Genomic DNA, 21,584 nt, shown 5'->3' on the forward strand with positions numbered 1-21,584 from the left:
TGCACTTGGTCGCAGCTTGTGCTGGCGCACCACAAGACACAAAATGGCCGCCGATCACCCCAGAAAAATGTGACTGACAAACGGTCTGGGCAGCCTAAAAACAGTGAGCAATTGAGGATCAGCAGCTCAATGATCCACAGCTGCAGATCGATCAGTTAATCAAGTCCTTTGGAGGAGTTAATCTGCCTAATCTCGCCCTACTGTCGCAGCCGCAACCTCTCCCTACGCTAATCAGAGCAGAGTGACGGGCGGCGCTATGTGACTCCAGCTTAAATAGAGGCTGGGTCACATGGTGCTCTGGCCAATCACAGCCATGCCAATAGTAGGCATGGCTGTGATGGCCTCTTGGGGCAAGTAGTATGACGCTTGTTGATTGGCTGCTTTGCAGCCTTTCAAAAAGCGCCAAGAAAGCGTCACAAAAGCGCCAAGAAAGCGACGAACACCGAACCCGAACCCGGACTTTTACGAAAATGTCCGGGTTCGGGTCCGTGTCACGGACACCCCAAAATTCGGTACGAACCCGAACTATACAGTTCGAGTTCGCTCATCCCTAATTGCAAGATGAAAAACAACATGGGTTTACTTCAGGGAGATCATGTCAAACAAATCTTATAGATTTTTTTGACTGGTTGACTAAAATAATAGACGGTGGAGGTGCAGTAGACATCGCATATCTAGATTTTAGTAAGGCTTTTGACACTGTCCCACACAGAAGACTTATCAATAAACTGCAGTCATTGAGCATGGACTCCCATATTGTTGAGTGGATTAGGCAGTGGCTGAGTGACAGACAACAGAGGGTTGTAGTCAATGGAGAACATTCAAAACAAGGTCATGTTACCAGTGGGGTTCCACAGGGATCTGTACTGGGACCAATTTTGTTTAATATCTTCATAAGTGATATTGCAAAAGGCCTCGATGGTAAGGTTTGTCTTTTTGCTGATGACACAAAGATATGTAACAGGGTTGATGTTCCTGGAGGGAAACACCAAATGGAAAAGGATTTAGGAAAACTAGAAGAATGGTCAGAACTCTGGCAACTGAAATTTAATGTGGATAAGTGCAAGATAATGCACCTGGGGCGTAAAAACCCAAGGGCAGAATATAGAATATTTGACACAGTCCTGACCTCAGTATCTGAGGAAAGGGATTTAGGAGTAATTATTTCAGAAGACTTAAAGGTGGGAAGACAATGTAATAGAGCAGCACGAAATGCCAGCAGAATGCTTGGATGTATAGGGAGAGGTATAAGCAGTAGAAAGAGTGAAGTGCTTATGCCGCTGTACAGAACACTGGTGAGACCTCACTTGGAGTATTGTGCGCAGTACTGGAGGCCATATCTCCAGAAGGATATAGATACTCTAGAGAGAGTTCAGAGAAGAGCTACTAAACTAGTACATGGATTGCAGGATAAAACTTACCAGGAAAGGTTAAAGGACCTTAATATGTATAGCTTGGAAGAAAGAAGAGACAGAGGGGATATGATAGAAACTTTTAAATACATAAAGGGAATCAACTCGGTAAAGGAGGAGAGCATATTTAAAAGAAGAAAAACTACCACAAGAGGACACAGTTTTAAATTAGAGGGGCAAAGGTTTAAAAGTAATATAAGGAAGTATTACTTTACTGAGAGAGTGGTGGATGCATGGAATAGCCTTCCTGCAGAAGTGGTAGCTGCAAATACAGTGAAGGAGTTTAAGCATGCATGGGATAGGCATAAGGCTATCCTTCATATAAGATAGGGCCAGGGACTATTCATAGGATTCAGATATATTGGGCAGACTAGATGGGCCAAATGGTTCTTATCTGCCGACACATTCTATGTTTCTATGTTTCTATGTTTCTAATAGACCAAACTATCACTATTCTGAATCCAGAAGGAGATCTAGATAGTCTCCATAATAAGGACCAGGGAATATATGCAATGTACAAAAGTACAAAATAAAACTGGCACTGTGAATAAGTAAGACATACAGACCAAGAGCTTGGGGGAGCACAACAACCCCGACGTACGTTCCGCCGCGCTTCCTCTGGGGACGTGTCCATCTCATGTAGACCCACACATTTATACCCTATTCAATCCAATGTCCCCCTCCTACATTGATTAATTATAAACTATTCACCTGGAGATGATTGGGTAGTAGAGGCAATCATTCCAGCATGGTACAGGTGGTGTTCTATGCAATGGCCTCGGGACATTGCGAGATACAATGAGAGCGCCTGGACAGGTCAGAATGGCCAAATCCAGCAACTTCTACCGGGCCAGCTCTCCCATCTCTAAAAGTCTCACACATGCGCATTAGGTGGGGAGCAAAGGAACCGCCGCTCAACCGTGTCACACCAGCAATTCCCTCCCCTCGGCCGAAAGCCGGGTGCCATCTTAAGGAAAGGCATATTGCCCATCTCATATTAAATAAGAAAACTAAACCAATAATAATAATTGCAATCTCTCGCTGATATGACTCAGAATAGTGATAGTTTGGTGTATTACCCCTCATAATGATATATATCATTTTCTGATACATTGGACAATATAGTAAAAATCTTTTTGTTTTGATTGACAGGGCAATGTTAGGGGTCATTTTCATGGTACATTTGTATTAGGGATTTCACATCTCATTTTAACTGTGACATTTCTATAAATGAGACATACTTGGGGACCTAGTAACTGTGGGGTTCTCACCTTCTCAGCACTTATCTGCAGTAATTTTATATATATTTTGTTACTTATGCGTATGTCTTTCATATGTGACACAATAAAGATGTTTTCGTATTACGTGTGGTGTTTGCAATTTGGTTTTGTAGATATGTCTCCACACATGATTTTTTTGTTATATGGTGGTTCTTGTTTGGTTCTTTGCCTCGTTGGTATACAAAATGTCAGTTCTTAATCCATCAGAAATGTTGTCATTGAAAATCTTATATGCAATTCGCATAAAACATGACATTAAAATGTTAGACAATTTCACATGGTACATTTTCTTGGTGGATTTTGAAACAAACATTTTCAGTAAAGTATAGCACAGTATATGTTGGTAATATGGAAATAATATGGAAACGTATTTATACCACCAAACTAATATGTAGTTCTATCTGGTCTTCTCTTAAAGTGTACCTGAGTTTTCAAAAAATGTTTGCATAATGGCTGTGCTTCTTTCTACAATCATAACTGTGAAGGAACAGTTATGTTTTAGCTTTCCTATTTCCCCCCCCCAGCCATATTATTCCCTGTTTCAGCTGCACAGCTAGACGTATTTCACTCAGAAGCATAGGGAATTTCCCTTCTGCCAGAACTGTACTGCTGTGATGTCCTTTCCCTTACTTCCCACTATGTTTGTTTTCAGCTATGGAGCTCACACAACAGATAAGGAGGGATAAATCACACTTATAGATACACAGAAGCTTATCTGCTCTCCATAAGCAGTGTATAGGCAGTACTTCTATCAGGCTCAGGAGCTTAGCTAGCTCTAATACACCCCCACTTCCTCTCAGGTGTCTTCTGAGTATCTGTTACCAGGAACGGATCTTGCCTGACAATAGGCAGTTGACTGCAACTTAAGTGGAAGTGAGAACCTCTAGTGGTCATGACTTTACAGCTTTTAAATGATTTAGGTTTGTTTTACACTTGAGTTTGCAGACCTGGCAGGTAGTTTCGGATGGGAAGAGCCTGCAAGATCTGGCATAGCCAGATGCTGCCAGAATGCCATCTGGCCCCATTAACTATAATGGGATCCGGCAAATATGCAGAGAAATGGCTGGACAAATACAGCTGCGTGCAGAGTGGTTTTTGTCCAGCCGATTCCTGGCATTCTATGGTGGAACAGACTGCTGGCAGTATAAGGCAGGCCTAAGAGATTTACCAGTTATACCATTCTCTATTAAATGAAAATGTGTGAAGGTACAGTAACTATATTCTATTCTTATCAGTTTGATAAGAATTTAGCTATAATGAGTGTTTGAGCTGGATGGACAGATTCAGCCTTATATGCTATGTAACTATGTTATCTGTTTGGAATTCAGAGATAAGGGCTATACATTGAGCCATCAGAACAGCAACATGACAGGACTCACTGTAAAACAGAAGGTAGCACCTGCATAAAGACTAAACATTAACCCTGTAGATGATTTTATTTTATTTTTTTATTAAAGACTAATTGAAAAAATGTTTTTTAGCCCAAAGTGAGTAAAATGCAATCACAAAAAAATTCCCTCACCACCCCCTTTAAAAACAAATGTATGTTCACCACTGAAATTAGGTAAATCACATTTTATTTTTATTATTCATTATGTAATCAAAAAAGTGGATTAATTCATGTAAAAAAACATAACCTTTCATCAGAGGTCCTGAGTGGCTGACAAAATTTGTTTCACCGAATACTGAACACGTGAGGCTTCCGGTTTGTACTATGTAAATGGTATGGTTAGGAGCTGATTGATTCTTTTCTTATGTTTACTGAATTTGTATGTGATTGTTGTATCATTAAATCGGCTATTGCTATTGCACTTGCACTTTATAATCATATTTTTTAATATGAATGGTAATTTTTACAGTGTAGGATTTTCAGCCATTAAATTATAATTTATTTCATTTGTACTTTCATGTACCTCTTAGCCTAAAGAGTCCTTTCCATATGCTCATTCATCAGGTAACTGGATCTTTTGTGCAGCACAAAAAATCCTCGTTTCCCGGTGGCAGATTGTGCTGTGTAAACACGATCTGCTGCCGGGAAACAACGAGTCTGTATGGGGAAGAGAGATGGCATTACCGATCACTCCTCCCCATACTCTGATCGCTACATGTAAATGCGCTAGTCTTCTCTGCTAGAGATCAGCAGATTGTTGAGAAGGAATGCTTCCTTCCCAACAATCTGCTAGATCATCGTCCCCTGAAAAGGGACCTTAAGTGTTGGTATGTAATTAGCCTGTTAGGAATTGCTCCATCCATTAAATTTGCTTTGTTTTCTATATTTCCTTGTGCTGTTTCCTAGTTTATTTATATGGATTTCTCCACTTTTTACTATCTTTTTTGTGATCAGTAGTAAAGATATATAAAAAAGGAAATTTGTAGCAGCACAACAATAAAAAAAGGCAAAACCTTTTTAGTGGTGGTGCCAGCAGCGTTGGATGCCAGTCTGAAGCTCACCCAGCTATGGGTAGTACATGTAAGGAAACCGCAGCACTCACTTATCTTCTGTCTTCCAAAATGTAATCACCAACTTAATGCAAAGTTTCGACCGGTGTGGTCTTTTTCAAGCAAAGCAGAGCTCCTGAGCCTGATAAAAAAAACTGCTTCTACACCACTTCTAAAGATAACAGGTGCCTCCTGATTTTTTTTCTAGAGCTGAAAACAAACATAGTGGAAAGTAAGGGAAAGGACATCACAGCAGTACAGTGCTGGCAGATTCCACAGAAGGTAATAGCCCCCTGCTTCTGAGAGAAATGCATCTAGCTGTTCGGCTGAAGAGGGGAATAAGTAGGCTGAAAAAGACTATAGAGAAGTCCAAAAATACCTATTCCTTCACAGTTATGATTGTACAAAGAAGCACAGCCATTATGAAAACATTAAATTAAAAACCAAAGTACATTTTAACAATTATCAATAAATCTATCTGAACATAACATCACAAGAACATTTTTTATAATGGTCCAACATCAACTAACCAGGTACATGGAACAGTCTGTGTGTGACGTGTTGTCAATGCCTAAACTGCCTTACATTGAACTAATCTTTTTGTATTTTTATTATTTTTGGAATAATTTTTAATTTCAGATAAATTTACCATGCTATTAAAAGACAACTCTTGTTTTCTTACTAAGGTGGACTCCAGACGTACAACTGACAGAAGAAAACGAAATGGCTTCATTTCTGATAGCAACCCATCTGAGCCTCCAACTCTTGTGAGACATTTTACTTCTATATTGCTCTTTTTTGTAACACTGCAAATTTATTTAAAGGAAACTTGTCATCATGACATGCAGGCAGTATGTAATAGACCAGAAGGCACTGAGCAGATTGATACAAAGTTTGGTGTGAAAAGGCTATATACGTCCTATCTGCACATACCTCGTGCCGCTAGCACATGTATAAGCGTCATGGCAGCTCTTTAATCCAAGCACTGCAAAACGCTTGGATTGAAGCTTTTTCCCCTGCACTGCCACTATCACGGACAGCATACAGTCCAGTAATGCCGGCAAGGGACCAATTAGAGTGGTCCCTTTCTGGAGATCGATCCGATTGGTTAGTCTGTGCAGATGAGAGCCTGAAATCAGGTAGTGTGTGCTCCGTGCCACCAATCTGTGGGCCCCATCTGTGCCCCCTGCATCGATCTGTACGTGCCCCCCCATGCGCCCTGCCTCCAACCTTTTTTACCAGCCATGCGCACTCCCTGCCGGAGTTTGTGTAAAACTTAAATAAATAAGAAAAAGTATACATATTAGGTATTGCCTCAGCCGTAACGATCTGCTCTATAAAAATGTCATATGACCTAACCCCTCAGGTGAATGCTGTAAAAATAAATAAATAAAAACAGTTCCAAAATAACAAATTTTTTGGTCACCTTGCCCAAAGTGTAATAATAAATGATAAAAAAAATCATATGTACCCAAAATGGTAGTAATAAAAACATCAACTCTTCCTGCAAAAAAAATGAGCCCCTGCAAAAGATGATTGGCAGAAAAATAAAAAAATAAGGCGTTCAGAAAATGGAGACACAAAAACATAATAAAAAAAATGCTTTATTATGTAAAACTGAAACAAAGAATCTAGACATATTTTATATGTAACAATCTGCTCTATAAAAATAGCACATGATCTACCCTGTCAGATGAATCTTCTAAAAAATACAAAATAAAAACAATGCCAAAACAGCCATTTTCTGGTAACCTTGCCTTACAAAAACTTAATATAGAGCAACTAAAAATCGTATGTACCCTAAAATAGTATAAATAAAACTGGCATCTTATCCCCTAGTTTCCAAAATGGGGTCACTTTTTGGGAGTTTCTACTGTAAGGGTGCATCAGGGGGGCTTCAAATGGGACATGGCATCTAAAAACCATTCTAGCAAAATCTGCCTTCCAAAAATCATATGGCTTTCCTTTTCTTCTGCGCCCTGCCGTGTGCCCTTACATCAGTTTACAACCACATGTGGGGTGTATTGCAGAATCAGGGTCATAAATATTAAGTTTTGTTTGGCTGTTAACCCTCGATGTGTTGAAGAAAAAAAATGATTAAAATGGAACACAAACAAAGTTTGTAAAATCAGTTTTGAGAAACTTGAGGGGTGTAGTTTCTACAGTGGAGTCATTTATGGGAGGTTTCCACTATGTAGGCCCCAGACTTGAACTGGTCCTTAAAAAGTGGATTTTGGAAATTTTCTTAAACATTTTAAGAATTGCTTCTAAAATTCAAAGCCTTCTAACGTCCTAAAAAAATAAAATTACATTTACAAAATGATGTCAACATAAAGTAGACATATGGGGAATGTTAAGTAATAAATATTTTATGAGCTTTTTTATTTTATTTATCCTTTCTGTTTTAAAAGCAGAGAAATTGAAATTTAGAAAATTGCTAATTTTTTGAAATTTTTGGTAAATTTGGGATTTTTTTATAAATAAAAGTGAAATATATTGACTCAAATTTATGACTATCATGAAGAACAATGCATCATGAGAAAACAATCTCAGAATGGTTTGGATAAGTAAAAGCATTCCAAAGCTAATAGCACATAAAGTGACATATGTGAGATTTGCAAAATTAGACGTGGTCACGAAGGTGAAAAATGGCTTGGTCTTGAAAGGGTTAATGACCAGAAATTGTTTTTGTGATTTAGTGCACTTGGTGGTGTAGCGACCCTAACTTTTTTTATTTGTTGGACTACCAAAATATTTTTTGTGTTACCTAAGGCTTTTTATTAATATGCTTAAATGTTCATTAAATATTTTAAAAAGTAATAGCTGCTAATTCTTTAAATATACAAACTGACACAAAAATGAATTATTAAAATGAATTCCCATTTTTTTGTCAGTCATTTTGATGTATAACATGTATAGTTTCATGTGCATGGGGTGACTGTGGTGAGTGACAGGTTTGGTTAGTATAGGCATTATTATTATTTTTTTTTACATTCTTCTTTTACTTGCATTCTTTATTATATTTTTGTACTTTTTATGCCCAAAAATATGTCTCCCTAAGAGGTCATTAACTTTTTTTTTACATTTTCTCTTTTACTTTATATTTTTGCACTTTTTTTGGCGCATAATATGTCCCCTTAGAGGTCATACATTTTCATGGTAACTGGGACATCCACAGGAGCCCAAGTTATATGGAAAACAGCTCCCACAGGGACACACAAGCAGAGCTTATCAGGGTCTCCTAAGGCCCTGCAGCCAGGGGCGTAGCTATAGGGGGTGCAGAGGTAGCAGTCGCTACCGGGCCCAGGAGCCTGAGGGGGCCCAAAGACCCTTGAACCACATGAGAAGACACCTGTTTTATAGAAGGTGCATGCTGGCTGGAGGGAAGGTGTTAGGTCAAGAATTTGGCATGGGGGGGGGGTGCCGTTTCAATTTTTGCCTCAGGCAGCAGGAAGGCAATGTGCTTCCCTGCCCCTGGCCACAAAGCACTGAGGGAAGGGGGGCCCAAGCTAAACTCTTGCACCAGGGCCCATGAGCATTTAGCTACGCCCCTGCCTGCAGCTGTCCTATGCTCGAGAAACCTGGTGAGCATGTGATTGCCAGGTCCAATAGAGCAAGCTGCAAAGCCGCTTCCTCTATTCACTTCATAGCGCTTATTGAGTGCTACATACAGAGCAATGGAGAGGGCAGAAGCTGTCCTCACTGACAGCCAGGGACCTGACCTGCAACAGCCAGAACTATATTCTGGTGCTGTACATGTATACCGCTTCAGATTAAAGTCATGCTGCAAACGTTTCTATGTATGCTAACTGCACAAGGCATAGACATCACGTATATTATAGTCATGAAAGGGGCCTTTACACAGAAACTGCTATAAATCACTAATAACAACTCCCCTATGTATAACTGAACCCAGAAAGAGCAGAGATTTAAATGTATAAATTATTGAATTTTCTCCCACAAAACTCAGCTCTGCTCAGCTCCTCCTGCTCTGTATCATGCTGCCTGCAGATTGCATTGTATTTTCATGGTCACTTGGTTCTCTTTAAAGGGGTGCACAACCTCTTTAAAGAGAACCTAATAACTGCCTACTCGTCGGAGGAAGTGAAAGCTGTATGAACATGCAGCAAACGCCTCCACTGCATGGACACAAGTGATTGCTACTGCGATGGCTCGTCCCCATACAGATTCATTGTTTCTATGAAGCAGATCCCTGTTTACTTAGGGCAATCTGCTGCAAGGTAACAATGATTTAGGTGTCAGCATCAACAATGCTTTTATCCAATGAAGGAGCTGCGGCTTATTTTTAGACCTTTTTCTATGCCTAAAACAAGCATAGAAAATGCCCGCCCATCCCCTTCCCTGACACACCATGCTCACTGCTTTAGATCTGGCATCAGCCGGAAAAACTCGCAGATTGCACCGCAATCTGCGCCAGAAATATGCCTAAGGGTGCATTCACATCACCGTTTAGCTTTCCGTTCTTCTGATCCGTCAGAAGAAGAGAGAGAGGAAAAAAAACAGGTTCCAGTAAAAAAAACTGATCCTGTTGCATCAGTTTTAGCTATTTCTGTCTGAGATCAGTTTTTTACATGGGAAAAAAACTGCATGCAGTACTTTTGTTTCCATCTAAAAAAAAAGGATCTCAGACAGAAATGGCTCAACGGATGACAACTGATGCAACAGGATCAGTTTTTTTAATGGATTCTGTAAAAAAAAAACTGATCCTATGCAATCCTATGCATGACTGATGCAACAAGATCCATTTTTTACAGGATCCTGTCCTCTCTCTCTCTCTTCTGACGGATCAGAGGAACGGAAAGCTAAACGGTGATGTGAATGCACCCTAACATAGGCGTAATTCTGGATAGTAAATGAGCCCCATACATTTCTGCAGTTTTTGCACTGGCCACTAAGCCTATTAACAGGCACCACTTCTTGTTCTGTAAAATCACTTTACTGCAGTTCTATATCATTCTAATCCTGCCTGTAATAATATCACCTCTGTGTATAGATAAGACAGGTTCCACCAATCACAATTGGTGATTTTCAAGTTCAGAAAACAGAATAAAAAAATCTGTAATCAGAAAATAAAATCAGAGTCTGGTTTTAACCTTCAGATAAAATCTTTGGTGACACATTTCCTTTAAGCAGTCAAGTTTGTAAGTAACATTTCAACCTACAGCAGAAGGTATCAAAAGGGCAGGAGGAGGACAGCAGCTGTCAAGAGATTAGATTTATGAGAAAAGTATGTTAATGATTTACTTTGTGGACTGGTGTGAAGGCTTTGCTGTTTACATTTGCCTGGTCAGGATTTCCAGCTCTTTGAATAGTTTAATAATACTACTGACAGTGGGCACCCACTATCACTCTAAAGGTGCATTTACACGGCCTGAGTATCGGGCAGATTATTGGGAATGACCGTTCCTGCAAACGGTCATTCCTGACAATCTGGCCATGTAAATGTGCCGTAAATTTATTTTTATTTTACTCACTTATATAGCGCTGACATATTCTGCAATGCTTCACAGACATTAGCATCACTGTCCCCAATGGAGCTCACAATCTAAGTTTCCTATAAGTATATCTTTGAAGTGTGGGAGGAGACCGGAGTACCCGGAGGAAACCCACACAAACACGGGGAGAACATACAAACTCCATGCAGATGTTTTCCTTGGATGTTAAACAGGAAACGCTCGTTCATCAGGTGATCCTGTCGTTCATACGGGAACCACCGATCATGGCTTCTGAGCAGCAGATCATGTGGTCTAAACAGTGATCTGCTGCTCAGAAACCATGATTCTGGCAATGGCGATCCGTCGTCCTCATACTGTGAAGGAGATTGCTGCATGTAAATACAGCAGTCTCCTTCACTGAACGAGCAGCTGACTGTGGGGAATCGGCCGCTCATACAGCCCATGTAAATCCAGATTAAAGAGGTTTTCCCATGAAATATATTCTACACTTTTCAAACCAGCACTTAGTGATGAACACTTTTGTAATTGCATGTAATAAAAAATTTAGCACAGCCACTCAGTTATTCAATAAAATGTATCTGTATAGCGCCACCTGCTGTTTGTTTTTTTCTTATTTCTTTGACCTGCTCACTGAGATGGCCGCACATGCTCAGTTTCATCCTTCAACTGCCTCCTGAGCTGTCATAGGGAGAGCTGAGACACGCCCCCTTATCTACAGCAGAAAAGCCACTCCCCTTGAGATGCCAGCTTGATATAAATCTAGCAGAGCAATGAATGGGGAGATCTCTGGATCCATGTGAGGTACAGGGCTGGTTCTAGCTTTGTTGGAAAGAGATTGTTATGTATTATATGATGTCTGATTTTAATTTTTCACATTAGTCATGGGATAACCTCTTTAAAGCAACTTCCTACATCTCTTAACTGGTAATAAAGAAATGAGCTTATGAATACACCGGTGTGACTCACCTTTACTTGTTGGGAGACCTGTACACTGCTGTTGCTGAGATGCCCTCTGCCATCTTTAGGTGTTTCTGTTTCATCAAATTGCAGAATGGACAAGGAACACATTTTTGCTAAATAAGAAGATAGTGCCAATCTGCATAACTATCTAAAAAAAATTATAAAAAATATTTGCTTATTTGTACTTATGTTTTCCATTAGTACCCTGTGAACCTTGGCAATGGCCAGTTCACCAGCATTGTAATTCTACAAAGCTACAGTCAATGTGGATAAAGTTGCATGGGTTTCTGTGGACACACACACATTTAACATCAATTGAAGATGTCCATTAAAGGGGTTTCCAGTGATTAGATATTGATTACGTGTCCTCAGATCAGTGGGAGTCGGACACCCGGTCAGCTCTATCCACTGTACACTATCTTGGTATCAGATGTTTTTTTTGGTCTTATAAACTATGTTACTATTATTACAGGCTATAGCTACTAGAGATGGGTCGTTGATCCAGGGAGTTATTTTGATTGCCTGATTGGAGTCAGGAAGGAATTTTATTCCCCTAAAGTGGGGAAAATTGGCTTCTACCGCACATATTTTTTTTTTGCCTTCCTCTGGATCATCAACTTGCAGGATAACAGACTGAACTGGATGGACAAATGTATTTCTTCAGCCTTATTTTTAATTGTTATGACCTTCATGACACTCATAATGTTATTTGCTTCCCTTTTCATATTTTAGAGCTGGTTGTCATCAAATAACAGCACAATGAGGAAGTTAAATGTGTATTCCCATCTCAGCCATTAATGGCTGGTATCAGAATGTGCATACAAGAAGCTTTCCTAACTCCTATAGAATTGAATGGGCACTATGGAAACACGGTAGCACATTGACTTATGGAAACTAGACATCTCGCTTTGCTACATTGTTTCTTTAGCTTCCATTTACTTACTGGCCACCATAGCCATGAATGGTGGTGATGGGAATACTCCTTTTAAAGGGAATCTGTCAATACATACCTTGAAATAAATCCAGATGACATGATGTCAGCAGATTATAACACTCTTTATCCCATCTTTATACGTGGCCTAAATGTAGACAAAGAAGTCCCCTTGGTACAAAAAAGCCACTGCCGTTGCAACTGAGGCTCTGATCATTTTCTTGCCAGACCATGCCCTCAATGCTTTGACCCACTCCTGGCCCTGAAATCTTATTGCAGTGCATGCACCACTTTGATTTGCGCACTCGCTGTATACTACTGAAGCTCACCGGGCTCATGGAACCTGTACTGCGCATGCAACCATCAGCCCGAAGAGCTTCAGTCCAGGAGATTTCATGGCTAGGTGTGATTACCTCTACTGTACCTGGCACTGTAAGTCAAAGCAGTGAGGGGCAGCAAATATAACTGGGCTGATGAGTCTCTGGTGCAACAGTAATGCCCTTGTTGCCCCAAGGAGCTATTTCGCATAAAATGAAATTGCTTATTTCTCTGGATCTGGGCCACGTATAAAGATAGGAAAAAAAGCATTAGAATCTTCTGACAAGTCCACATATTCTACTTCAAATGGATTTATTTCAAGGCATGTGGTGACAGATTTCTTTTAAGTAAGCCTCAAGCAGCCATAAAACTCCTTGGCCTTTATATTTAATTTAGAGAAGGAGAAAGATCAGGGAAGCAGGCAGAAGAACTGTGAACTGAAACCCCATGCCTTAAATGAAAGAATAAACCAAAAACTTGTTTAGAAGAACAGGTTTATGGTGAATTATTCAGTAATTAATATACTTATTATATAGTTCTTCATTATGTCTCTGTTGGGGCTTTCCCACCCAGTGCAGGATGAGACATACCTTGTCCTTTATATGAATACATCTAGTCATCAGCGCCATAGGGCTGTTAATACATTACCCACAGCACAGTATCATCACCACAACTGATTATATTTTTGCTATTTTTTTTTTGTTATATTGCACAATAACCAAAGATCTTATTAAATTTAAAGTCAAATTTCACTATAACCAATCATTTATAAATCTGATATTGATATTCTCCAGCTGGAAAGAACACTATGAGCTACCAATCATTAGTAAAATAAAAAGTTGCTAAAATTAGCCTTGTTCTACAATGTACTGTAGATATTTGGTTGGTTATTCTAATTATTATGACTGTCTTCACAGCACCTCTATTCCGTACCTAAAGGAACTCAGCCATCTGAAACAGCCTCGCATGGAGTGGTTTATGGAGTCGTACAAAGGACCGAAAACAACCATCAAAATGAGGTTGTTGTCTATGAATGGTCCTCCCATCAACTGAAAGAAGAAATGAATTATATTAAAGATGTAAGTGTAGTGAATTTGTCCACATCATGGACCGTGAAAGGGGTTGTCCCACAAAAAAACATTCTACATTTTTTAAACCAGACCCTGTTTATCAATACTTTTGTAACTGTTGGTAATTAAAATGTATTAGAGCTACTGAGTGATTCAATGAAATGTATTTGTATAACCCCACCTGCTGTTTGCTCTTTTCCTAATTTCTCTGTCCTGCTCACTGAGATGGAAGCAAATGCAAAGTTCTTTCCTTCAACTGCCACCAGCTGCAGTAGAAAGGACATTCCCCCTCATACATGCCCCCTAAACTGCCAGCTTGAAATAAACTTTTCAAAGTAATTGGAGCAATGAATGGGAAGATCTCTGGATCCATGTCAGGTGGTTCTAGAAAAAGTCATTGTCACTGTCATGTACTATATAATATCGATACCGAAAATGTTTTATAGGAAACTTTTATAAAAGTATAAGAGGTTTTCAAATTGACATAGATTAGGGCAGTGGCCTCCGACCTATGGCTCTCCAGCTGTTTGATGCAGCTCTCAGTAAATGCTTGTAGGTTCACAACAGCCTGGAGAACACTGGTATTTCAAAACTCAGTTTTTGAATTATGGGACTGGTAAATAATTCCAAATGGAACTGAGATTAGCTGGGCCATCTCACAAGTTTATAAAACAAATTTGCTTTTCTTGGCCTAATGTGTATACAATTGTTATTGCACCGCAGGTAAGAGTGACCTTGGAAAAGATAAGAGAGAGAATGTTTGGAGAATATGATGATATGAAAGAGAAAATTAAACGTCTTTCTCAAGAAATGAAGGTAAATGCTAAAACTCAACATTGTACTATAATAGTTTATGGTTCTTACTGTCACTATATGCTTATAATTCACTAGCAATCTGAACTGTTCTATTACTAAAGGTGGCCATTCACATTAGATAGTAGTAGGTTGATGGTTGAGCTGCACTACACATACACATTTTAGTCCATATTGGCCGTTACAGTTCTTCAAACTGGCCATACATGTTCAGTGACACCGGACGATGGACAAAAGATCTCAGAAAGTCTTTTGAAGAAAGATCAAATTTTGTTTGTTTAGTGCAAGAAAATTTTAGACATGGCCAACTTCTTTTCAGTGATAGTCTGTCATCAGTCAGCTAAAGCGATCATTCGTTATTACATCTCATCTGACGATGATCGTTTTGGATGGAATAATTCATTTTGATCAACTTAAAGAGGATCTTTCATGTTTTTTTTAATTTTATTTTTAGTTTAGATAAATACATTTCCTTGCAGTTGATGCTGCCACCCGGCCGTTTTTATTTTTTTTTCTTCAAATATCGCTCCTACGCCCCACTGTATGTTAATACTGAGCATTGGTACAGGGAGGAGGAGACACCAGGGTTTCTCAATGGGCGTCTCCTTCTCCCTGGTTGTGCCGCGATCCAATCACAGTGGAGAGCGTCACAGCCAGGGAGAAAAAAATCTCACCTTCTTCCTGGCTGTGATGCTCTCCACTGTGATTGGATCGCTCACATCCAGGGAGGAGGAGACACCCATTGAGGAACCTGGCATCTCCTCCTCCCTGTACCGATGCTCAGTATTAACATACTGAGCGGGAAAACTTCAGGGGGCACAGCGGGGCATAGGAGAGATATTTGGAAAAACAGGCAGGGTGGTAGCAAGGAAAGGTATTTATCTAAACTAAGAAAAAAAACATGAACGGTCCTCTTTAAGTCTAATGTGGACGCCCTCACTCGTGGCAGAATTTTCTACCAGAAAATCCACTGGTGCCGATATTTTGGTGTGAATTAGGGTGCAGATTTTGTTGTGAGTTTCCTGTATGAAATTCTCTCCATCCAACTCAATGGTAAATTGGATCTCCGGAAAACGCTGCAGAAAAATTCACACATGATTTTTTTTTAAATAAATAATATATGAGTATTTTTACTAACTTCATTTACTTTTATTTAACAATGTATTAAAGCTCTCACGAATGATCAGTGGTTTCACATTGCAACCATGTGTTTCATCAATATAAATCATGCAGAAAAAAAGTGCATTGCAGAACTTCAGTAATTTATGATCATTTATGCCTGATTTTTCTGTATGGTAATTGGTCTTGGGCACAGTATTGATTTGAGGATAAACCATAAGACTAGGTAATGATCAACTGGAAGTGAATCAAAACTATTATTGCTTCATCTAAATGAGCTTGTAGATTAGCTGAAGGACTATCGTAAATCTTCCTGTTTAAAGGGAACCTGTCAGCGGCAAAAGCCATCCCAAACCGCCAGCAGTACCTTCAAGTAGTCGGCAGTGAGTTTCTAATGATGATTTTCTTACTGCATTCTGATGAGGCAGAAGTATGAAAAACATTCTTTTATCCTCCGTCCGCGCTATTTTCCAGTCAGGCTTGAAGTCAAGGGGGCAGCGGCCTCCTTGCTTCAAGTCAAGGTAACCGCGCCCCCTTCCCTGCCCCTTCTCCTATGACTGGCATAAGCGCGGTCAGTCACAGCGAAGGGGGCATGGTTACCTTGACTTGAAGCAAGGAGGCCGCTGCCCCCTTGACTTTAAGCCTGACTGGAAAATAGCGCGGACGGAGGATAAAAGAAAGTTTTTCATACTTCTGCCTCATCAGAATGCAGTAAGAAAATCATCATTAGAAACTCACTGCCGGCTACTTGAAGGTACTGTTAGCGCTTTGGGATGGCTTTTGCCGCTGACAGGTTCCCTTTAAAAATGTCTACATAAAAGCCCTATTCATGGAGTATTTCTTTTGTTTTAGGTCTCATCAGCACAGCAAGAACTTTTGGAGAACCATACCCAGGCACAAGCTTCTGCCATTGATAGTCTTGGTGACATCAATAGCTCTCTAAATGCTTCATCAATAGAAATACAGGTATTATTTCTTAAACATAGATAATGTACTGTCCTAGTATTGTTAGAAAAAGCATCATGAATTAATCTGGTAAATAATGTGATATTTCTCCCATGTATCTCTATACTAAATACCAATTAAAATACACATAGAAAATAAAGCCAACTCCTGTACTTATAGGAATAATTCACAGATGGTGACAAAATGGTCCTCAAAGGGGTATTCCTATCTGGGACATTAATGGCACAGTGATATGGCATAAATGTCCGATAGGTGCAGTCCCCACCTCTGGGACCTACACCTATCTAAAGGACAGGTCCTTCTGTGACTTCAAAAAAATCGGGTAATTGTCTCATTTATTTTTGGAAATCCCATAGTAGTGAAAGGAAAGCACACTGTGCTATATTTATTGAATGGTATTTAATATAAAGAGACATAGGAGAAATATCCTATCATATAGTGGATTAATTAATTCTTTATTTTAGCAATGCTAGAACAATTCCCCAAATAAATCATTTGAAAAATACCCCTGCGAAAAACAAGCATTCATGTCGATGGAAAATAAAAAAAGTTATGGCCTTTGAATGCAACAGTGAAAAAATTATGTTTGGTGTTAAAGAGGAGCTGCTACCACCCCTGAAATATCAGTTTTATGAAGAATTGTAAAAAAAATTCTTATAACTCTGTGGTGTGTTGTTCCTCTTTTATTGCTCCTAGAAAGTTAAAAATAAATTGCCAACTGGGTGTTACCGGGGGGTGCCACTTCATGCTCACACACTATCCGGTTAATGCTGGCAGTGTCTAGGAAGAACAACAGAGGAGCAGCAAAATGCAGAATGATAAAAAAAAGGAAGAATTGAAGAATTTCTATTTTATGGGGAATATGAGGTCCTCCTTAACCCTTTCATGACTGGGTGATTTTCCTTTTTTTTTTTCTTTTTTTTTCTCCCAGCCCTCCCAAAACCATAACAATATATTTTTACTTTAAAGGGAAACTGTCATCAACTTTATGCTGTCCATACTAACGGCAGCATAAAGAAGAGACAGGTGAGTTGATTTCAGCGCTCTGTCTGTCATTTATAAGTTAAAAGTAAGTGGTTGCCGAGTACCAACATCACAATCATTGCAGTCTGGGCCTGGAAAAGAGTCCCGGCCACCTGAGAAGAGTCCTGGTTATTCATGATCTCCTGCTCTCCTGCCCACCTGCTGATGTCTGACAGTCTTCTACCTAGTCTTCTCCCTTTCTCTCTAGGAGAGAACTGCCAATCAGCAGGTATGTGAGAGAGCAGGAGATTATGTATAACCAGGACTCTTCTCAGGCAGATTTGACTCTTTTCAAGGCCTGGGCTGCAATAATTATGATGCTGGTTCTCAGCAACCACTTACTTTTAGCTCATGAGTGACACACCCTGAAATCAGCATTTCTGTCACTAATTTATGCTGACCTCTATAACTTTTTTAGTATTTATGTGTGCAGAGCGGTGTGAAGACAAATTTTTGGTGGGGCAATCTGTACTTTTCAGTGATACCATTTTGAAGTGTCTACCACTTTTTGATTGCTTTTTATTAAAAAGCAACCAAAAAACGATGAATGGGCCATTTTGCCTTTTTTTTCCAGTTTTGCCGTTTTCTGTATGGAATTTTTTTTTTTTATATTTTAATAGTAGAGGCATTTTTGCACACTGGGATACCTATGATGTGTATTTTTTTATTTTTATATTTTTTCCCATTTTGGGGAAAGGGGTGTGATTTGAATTTTCATATTTTTTAATTTTTTTTTAATTTATAAAACCTTTTTTTTAACATTTTTATTTTTTTTTATAGTTCCCATAGGGAACTATTACAAGCAATCAATGGGTTGCTTTTCTCATAGACACCAATGCATTAGTAAAGGCTCAATTATATTTACATGTATCTTTAGGTCATAGACAGTCGCTCAGATTTAGTAATGTGTCCATGGCTATAATGTGTCTAAAACATGGCTCTAATTGGCCCCATTTTGGCGCCTTTTGGCATAACTAAGGTTTGTACTCTTTTCTATGACTTGAAAAGGGGGTGTGAATTATCCGAAATAGGTAGGGCATCACATGAAAGGGCATGGCCTAAGGCTACTTTCACACTTGCGTTCAGAGTGGATCCGTCTGAGACGGATCCGCTCATATAATGCAGACGGTGGATCCGTTCAGAACGGATCCGTCTGCATTATATTGTAAAAAAAAATTCTAAGTGTGAAAGTAGCCTGAACGGATCCGTCCAGACTTTACATTGAAAGTCAATGGGGGACGGATCCGTTTGAAGATTGAGCCATATTGTGTCATCTTCAAACAGATCCGTCCCCATTGACTTACATTGTAAGTCTGGACGGATCCGCTTGCCTCCGCACGGCCAGGCGGACACCCGAACGCTGCAAGCAGCGTTCAGGTGTCCGCCTGCTGAGCGGAGCGGAGACTGAACGCTGCCAGACTCATGCATTCTGAGCGGATCCGCATCCACTCAGAATGCATTAGGGCTGGACGGAAGCGTTCGGGGCCGCTTGTGAGCCCCTTCAGACGGAGCTCACAAGCGGACACCTGAACGCTAGTGTGAAAGTAGCCTAAGGTGCACCGCCTTAACACCCATTTGACAATGCCGCAATTCTGGCATAAAATTCTGTCTCAAAATGAGTCAACCAGTAGTTGGCACAGAGTCAGAGAACAGTGTCTATCCCTGTCTATTCATCATCCAGTCTGAGCCCCTGTGATAAATCTGCTGCAGGTCTAGACAGCCGCTCTGAAGACAGGTTTACATGGCCTAATGGTTGGGCCGATTATCGGGGACGAGTGTTACTACAAACAGTTGTTCCTGATAATCCTCCCATGTAAGGGTGCTGCTGATCATCTGATGAATGTGCAATATGCTTGTTCATCGGGTGAATTAGTTGTTGATGCTGCCCATTAAATCATCGCTCCTGGGCAGCAGACTGTGCTGTGTAAACAGTGTTCTGCTGTCGTGAAACATTGAATCTGTATGAGGACAAGTGATTGCAGTAGGCATCACTCATCCTTATAACAGTGGAGGAGATTGCTGCATGTACAGTAAATACAGCCCTTTACCTCCACTGACAAGCAGGCAGTTATCGAAAAGGAATAATTCCTTCCCGATAATTGCCTGCTCCGCCGGGCAGTCTAAATGCTGTATTAGTAATTTTAATTTTACAGTCACAAAAATAATCTTTGGGTGTCACTTTTTTTTTTAAAGACTCATCTGGTAGCATTATTGCTCATCTTCATCTTTGTTTCAGAAAACACTAGTTGATATGACTTTGGAAAACTGCAACATTAAAGATGAAGTGAAGAATCTGAAACATTCCTATAATGACTCTTTAGATAAACTGAAAGAAAAGCAGTGTTTGTTGGAAGCGGCACAAGCTGAAAACCAGTTGTTAAAAGTAAAGGTAAATACAATCCCTTACCACGGTCATACTGCGCATAGCTGCTTAGTGTGATTTAGGGTTTAGGAGTGCTAAGCATAACATTGCACTTTCCGGTTAGTACACTGACTACAGTCCTTATGCTATACAGTTTTAAGCTGCATCCTAGCGATTTATTGGCCCAGGGGGTCACCAGTCCTGAGCCTGCTCCATATATCTCACTTTGGCCATATACATAAGATATACAGTTGAAACCAGAAGTTTATATACACTATATAAAAAGACACATTTGCATGTTTTTCTCAATATCTGACATGAAATTAGAATAAACCTTTCCTGTTTTTGGTCAATTAGGATTACCATCATTATTATTATTATTTGCCAAATGCCAGAATAATGAGAGAGAGAGAGAGAGAATGTTTTAAGGCATTTTTAGTACTTTCTGCAATGTCAAAAGTTTACATACACTAAGATTACTATCTCTCACATGGCTATCCAATTTAGGATTTTATCCCTGTGAGAATCATCCCTGCAAAAGCCAGCTCTTACATTCACTCAACCAAATAATTCCCACACACCCAAAAAGAAATGAAATACAAAATAAAAAGCTACATAAATTGCAACACAGAAGGCATCATCTATATGATCATGTGCACACTATGCAATTAAGCTTACATAGGCAGTACAACCAGAAAACTGAAGGTGCGTTTTCATGAGCATCTGAATGATATCACCAGCAAAAATAAAAATCGTAACATCTCTGGCGCATCGCACTTTTTGGAACAACATAATAGTAAGGTTGCGTCCCTCAGTTTAATTGGTATAGAAAAAGTTAAATTATACAAGCGAGGGGGCAGTTTCAAAAAATTATTATTAGAGATAGAAGCTTTCTGGATTTTTACCTTAAACACAGCTCACCCGTATGGAATGAATTATCATACAGATATTTTATTACATTATTAATATATGATTGTTTCTCATTCCTGCATTATTGTATATCCTGTCATTATATGATTTACTCACATATATTTTTTAGTCCAAGTCAGTTTTCAGCCACAGGCATGTACATCAAGTTAATATTATTTACATTTTACCCTACACCTGCACTGCTGGCCTTCCTTAACATTTCAATTGATTTAATTCCCCGCTTTTTGCTTAAAAAGCAGTTACATGCCTGTATCTGAATACTTTATACTCTGAATCCATGAAGAAGATCTGTCTTATGGTTGAAACGCATTGATTTTATGCAGGAATATTACTTATTTATACATTTTTAAAAATAAAGAATCATTGATTTAACTCGCTGGATCCATTTGGACTTTTTTGTTGCATCTACGTTGGGTGTGAACACAGCCCGGATCCGTGCAGAGCAGGTCAGAGCACCTTTACCACTTGAGAGCTGGACTTCGTT

The 21,584-nt window shown here is 39.5% G+C and overlaps 1 protein-coding gene across 3 annotated transcripts in view; it reads left to right on the top strand.

The window, feature by feature from the left end:
* The window catches only part of LOC122927654 (myocardial zonula adherens protein), a 124,669-nt gene that overhangs the window by 77,181 nt on the left and 25,904 nt on the right, over positions 1–21,584 (top strand). For all 3 annotated transcript variants that reach the window (XM_044279700.1, XM_044279699.1, XM_044279701.1), the window contains 5 exons: positions 5,818–5,898; positions 13,735–13,896; positions 14,611–14,703; positions 16,672–16,785; positions 20,045–20,197. In XM_044279700.1, the coding sequence (XP_044135635.1) occupies positions 5,818–5,898; positions 13,735–13,896; positions 14,611–14,703; positions 16,672–16,785; positions 20,045–20,197 (603 nt within the window). The remainder of the gene's footprint in view (positions 1–5,817; positions 5,899–13,734; positions 13,897–14,610; positions 14,704–16,671; positions 16,786–20,044; positions 20,198–21,584) is intronic.

The sequence above is a fragment of the Bufo gargarizans genome, chromosome 2 (assembly GCF_014858855.1).
Source record: "Bufo gargarizans isolate SCDJY-AF-19 chromosome 2, ASM1485885v1, whole genome shotgun sequence".
Classification (NCBI taxonomy): Eukaryota; Metazoa; Chordata; class Amphibia; order Anura; family Bufonidae; genus Bufo; species Bufo gargarizans.